The following is a 4,257-nucleotide window of genomic DNA, read 5'->3' as shown; positions in this document are numbered from 1 at the left end:
GTGAGGCGCGGGCGCTGCTGGCCAGCGCGGGGACAGTCGGGCCTGGGGGCGGGCCCTCAGTGACCTTGTGTCGTGTTGTCAAGGGCGACGGGACGTGCGCGCGGCCTCGGGGCCCTGGCTCGCCTGCTGGGCCTTACATTGTGCATCCCTTAAATGGGGCCGACGCCCGCACGCACCCCGAGGGTGTGTAAAGGCGGCGTCGGGATGGAAGCATTGGACCTTCCCGGGTCTTGACAAGTCTGGGGCCGCCGGCTCTGGAAGGCGGGCGGAAAAAGAGATGGGGTGGATTTCACTGCAAAACGTGAACCCAGGAGACCACAACTCCTTTCATGTGTGGTTGACACACAAAGTTCCAGGCATGGAACGTAGTGATTCAGCAGCGCCGCACCTTGTGCTGCGCCCACTCTCTGAGTTGCTGCCCTCAGGCCCCACGCCCGGCAGCGCTTCCTCGGCCTGTGACTGTCTTTTTCTGCCCACGTCAACGCCCCTTCTTGCTGAGCGCCACGGCGCACAACGTACCCGGGCGGCTCCCCACGTGATTTGGAGGCTCAGGAACAAAAAACTGCAGAAACGAAGGACTTGGGCTGTGCCCAGGGCTGCAAAGCGCAAGAGAGCCTCTCCACCCCCGGAGCCGGGACATAGTCGGTGGCGCTGGGATGGAGCGCTTCAGGGATTCTTCCAGGTGGAAGGTGTCAAGGTTGAGCCCCACGTGCCAGGCTTCAGCAACTAAGATTGTCAGTGAAGCGGGCAGATTAGGCTGGAAGAGCCAGGAATTCTCTCATGTTGGAGGAAGACCGGCAAGCCCCACAGCAGCTGGACCGTACAAGCCTCAGTCTCTGTCTTCCAGTGGCTTCCCTGCACACTTGCAGTCAATTCCAAACCCCCTCTGCCTCCAGGCCCTGCATAATCTGACCCCTGCCTCTCTCCTTCCTTCCACCACCTTCCAGAAACACTAGCCTGTCCCAGTATGGCGTTCCCAGTATGTCACTGCAGCCACTCTGGGAGAATTGAGGGGTCTCCACCTCCCATTGCCTTTGCTGTTCATTCAGGAAATCATCCCTTTGGTAGCAGTTGACACATTGGTCTGTGAGTCAATAGATCTAGGCTGGGGAGCCCTTTTATTTCAGGAGGGGGAAACCTACACTTCAGTTAAGGATGAGGGATGTCTGCTGTTAACTATACTTCAATAAAAGATAAGTTTAAATTAAAAAACAAGAACAGGACCCAGGGTCTGTGGAGGGCAAACCTACCAGGTTCCAGACAGACCTAGCAAGGCCTCCTGTCCTCTCTTGGCCTGTAGGCTTCAGGAATCACCTCAGCTACAGATGTCTGTGATACTCAGTCTTCTGGGAGCCCAGGGAACTGTGGCTTTTTAAGGTTCCTGGGGGTCCAAACCAACTCTTGAGGGGGCCTGGGCAGATGTCAGCCCCTATGCATACACGGAAAAGGGAAGAAGAAAAAAATGATTACAGATGTACAGATTGAGTTGATGAAGGAGACTGGCAGGGCCTTGCTTGGGGGGGGGCGGGGCAGAGAGAGGCAAGAGAGGAGAGGGCCTCTGGGTCTCCTGACCACCACGGAGGTTGCCAGTTCCTTCTCCAGAGGTCACTGCCTTCCCCTGGAGTGAGCTGAGGGCCATGAGATATGCCTGTTGTATTATTCACAGTGGGCAGAAGGTAGAAGAAACGCCAGTGCCCAACAGCTGAATGGACACACACAGCATGGAATATACATGCAATGGACTGTTATTAACCATAGAAAGGAAGCATTTCTGACATCTTCCACACCACGGATGAACTTTGAGGACATTATGATCCATGAAATAAGCCAGACACAAAGAGACAAATACCGTATGATTCCTCTAACATGAGGCAGTTTGAATTGTCAAATTCAGAGAGACCAAAAGTAGAAGGGTGGGAGCCAGCGCTGGCAGGAGGAGGAACGGGGAGTTAGTGTCTAATGGGGATAGAAGTTTAGTCTTGCAAGATGAACAGAGTTCTGGAGATAGATGTGCAACAACGGGAATGCACTTAATACCATTCAACTGCACACTTGAAAATAGTTACGGCCGACTCTTTTTTATGTTCTGTAGATTTTACCATATTTTTTTAATGTTCACTGAAAAGGAAAAACAAATACAAGTTTCTCCCTTTTTCTTCCTTTGTTCAAGGCACCAACTTCTGGGCATGTTTTTCCCTCATCAGGCAACATCCCAAGAGTTCCGAGGAGAGAATCTCATGGCTATAGGGTGCTCTTTGTCTAGGAAAGGACTCAAAGATGACGGGATTTTTAAATTTACTTAGAGAGAGAGAGAGAGGTGCAGAGTGCGAGCGGGGAGGGAGCAGAGAGAGACACAGAATCCGAAGCAAGCTTCAGACTGAGCTGTCAACACAGAGCTCGATGTGGGGCTTGAACTCATGAACCATGGGATGATGACCTGAGCTGAAGTTGGACACTTAACCAACTGAGCCATCCAGGCATCTCTTAAAGTCCTTCGTAGGACTTGACACCAACTCAGCGTGGGTCAGAACTCATAAGCACAGTCTTATGCTCATTCACTCAACAGCCATCTTGGTGTGTTTGATGAATGTCAACCTCTTGGTAACTTCAGAGACCTGCCCACGACAGTACAATATCTGCCAAGAGCCCAGGCCCTGACGCCTACTTGTACACATGCTGATGGTGGGATCTGGCCGGAAGCAAGACCTGTGGCCCTTTGTGGAGGCAGGTATAGCCACTCAGGACCTGGCCTGGAACTAACTAGAACCTTTCTCATTTCATTGGGTAACTCTGAGGCTTTTTCTCCAAATGGTTTCTTCTGCTTTGTCAGTGTCCACTTTTAATTCCACCATTCAAAGACATTGGAAACGTCACAAGTTAATTCCACAGATCCCCCAAACTTTCAGGAGTGATTGGACCCAAGGCTTTTGTCCCTTTTCATGCCTTGTGGCATTGGCATTTGGTCCAGGCCCCTCTTGAGACTTCCTGGCCACCCATTAGGCGGGCTGCCCTCGGCAATCCCACGAACATGGTCTGTGCCCCACCTAGTGGGCTTTTAGCCTCCCTGTCTAGCATCATAATATAAGAGAGCTGACCACAAAGTGTCACCGGTGGGTTCTCTTCTGCGCATGTGTGGCTCAGGGGAAGGCAGGGTGAAGGAGGCAGCCATGTCTCCCACTGCTTTTATTCCTAGAAACTTCCACAGGGGGATACCACTTGGAGAGCTAACCCTGAGGGCATGTTTGGAAAGATCCTTTCTGTCCTGGCAAAGTACTCAGATCACATTCCCCCCCCACCCCCATGTATGGATGAGGTCACCGTAGGCATTGGAATAAAAGATGTCCACCCAAACTCAAAATCCGTTGCGTGTATGGTTTGCAAGTTAAAAATTAGTGTGGTGTGACAGACTCTCCAGCGTGAAGAGGCCAGTCCATTCCGTGCTCGGTTGGGTGCGTGGGCACGTGTGCCTTTCGGCTCAGGCGATGGCCCTGGAATTCCTAGAGCCACCATTACACCCTGACACACCATTACCACGCCTTGCCTGCCCGCGGCCCCTCTCCCTGCTCAGCATGGCTTCCTGGTGGCTGCAGGGCCCCTCTCCATGTCTGTTCCGTGCCAGGGAAGTCCTGCCACCCCTCTGGACGGGCCGTGGCCGGGATGCCACGGAGCGCTGCTACTCCAGCCAGAGGCCCAGTCCCAGTGGGATCCTGAGCAGCACCTGGCATCAGGCCCGAGCAGGTTCCCGTCACCGAGACTGCATCTCTGCAGGTATGAAGAGGTCCCCTCCGTCAGGATTCTTCGCTCCGCTGGGGCATCGGAGGACAGGGTGGAAACGCGAGCCATCCGGCGCTTTCCCTGAAGCTGCCAGCGCTGCCAGGGACAGGTCAGAGGGGGCCGTGGTCTCAGTGTCAGCCAGGTGTCTTCGGAGGGTTGGGTGTTCAGGAAACAGGAAGGATGGGACTGATCCCAGCACTTGCTCCAAGGGGCGCACAAGCATTTTCGTCACCTGGAAGACCCGCTGGGGAGGAGGGCACTCCCCCTGCGTCTGTGGCAAAGCAAGTGTGATGGCACCCCCTTGTGTGTTCTCCTCACCGCCCGCACTTTGTACAGTGCACTTCACAGTCAGGACGTCTTCCTGTGCCTCTTTGTCCCCTGGGCTCTGCCCTAACTCCTGTCCCGTCCAGGGGACCTCAGGCCGCCAGGCACTTGTTCAGGAATTTGAGGACAAAGGGGACAGAAGATGCCAGCTTGGTTTTT

The 4,257-nt window shown here is 54.1% G+C and overlaps 1 protein-coding gene across 1 annotated transcript in view; it reads right to left on the bottom strand.

The window, feature by feature from the left end:
- The window catches only part of TRAP1 (TNF receptor associated protein 1), a 48,480-nt gene extending 44,637 nt beyond the window's left edge, over nt 1–3,843 (bottom strand). Inside the window, exon 1 of the mRNA XM_077762760.1 lies at nt 3,719–3,843. Within this exon, the coding sequence (XP_077618886.1) occupies nt 3,719–3,843 (125 nt within the window). The remainder of the gene's footprint in view (nt 1–3,718) is intronic.
- Nucleotides 3,844–4,257: the final 414 nt, after the last annotated feature.

The sequence above is a fragment of the Crocuta crocuta genome, unplaced genomic scaffold (assembly GCF_008692635.1).
Source record: "Crocuta crocuta isolate KB4526 unplaced genomic scaffold, BGI_CrCroc_1.0 scaffold234, whole genome shotgun sequence".
Lineage (NCBI taxonomy): Eukaryota > Metazoa > Chordata > Mammalia > Carnivora > Hyaenidae > Crocuta > Crocuta crocuta.
The sequence above is the reverse complement of the archived record's forward strand: the minus strand, read 5'-3'. Positions and strand labels throughout refer to the sequence as shown.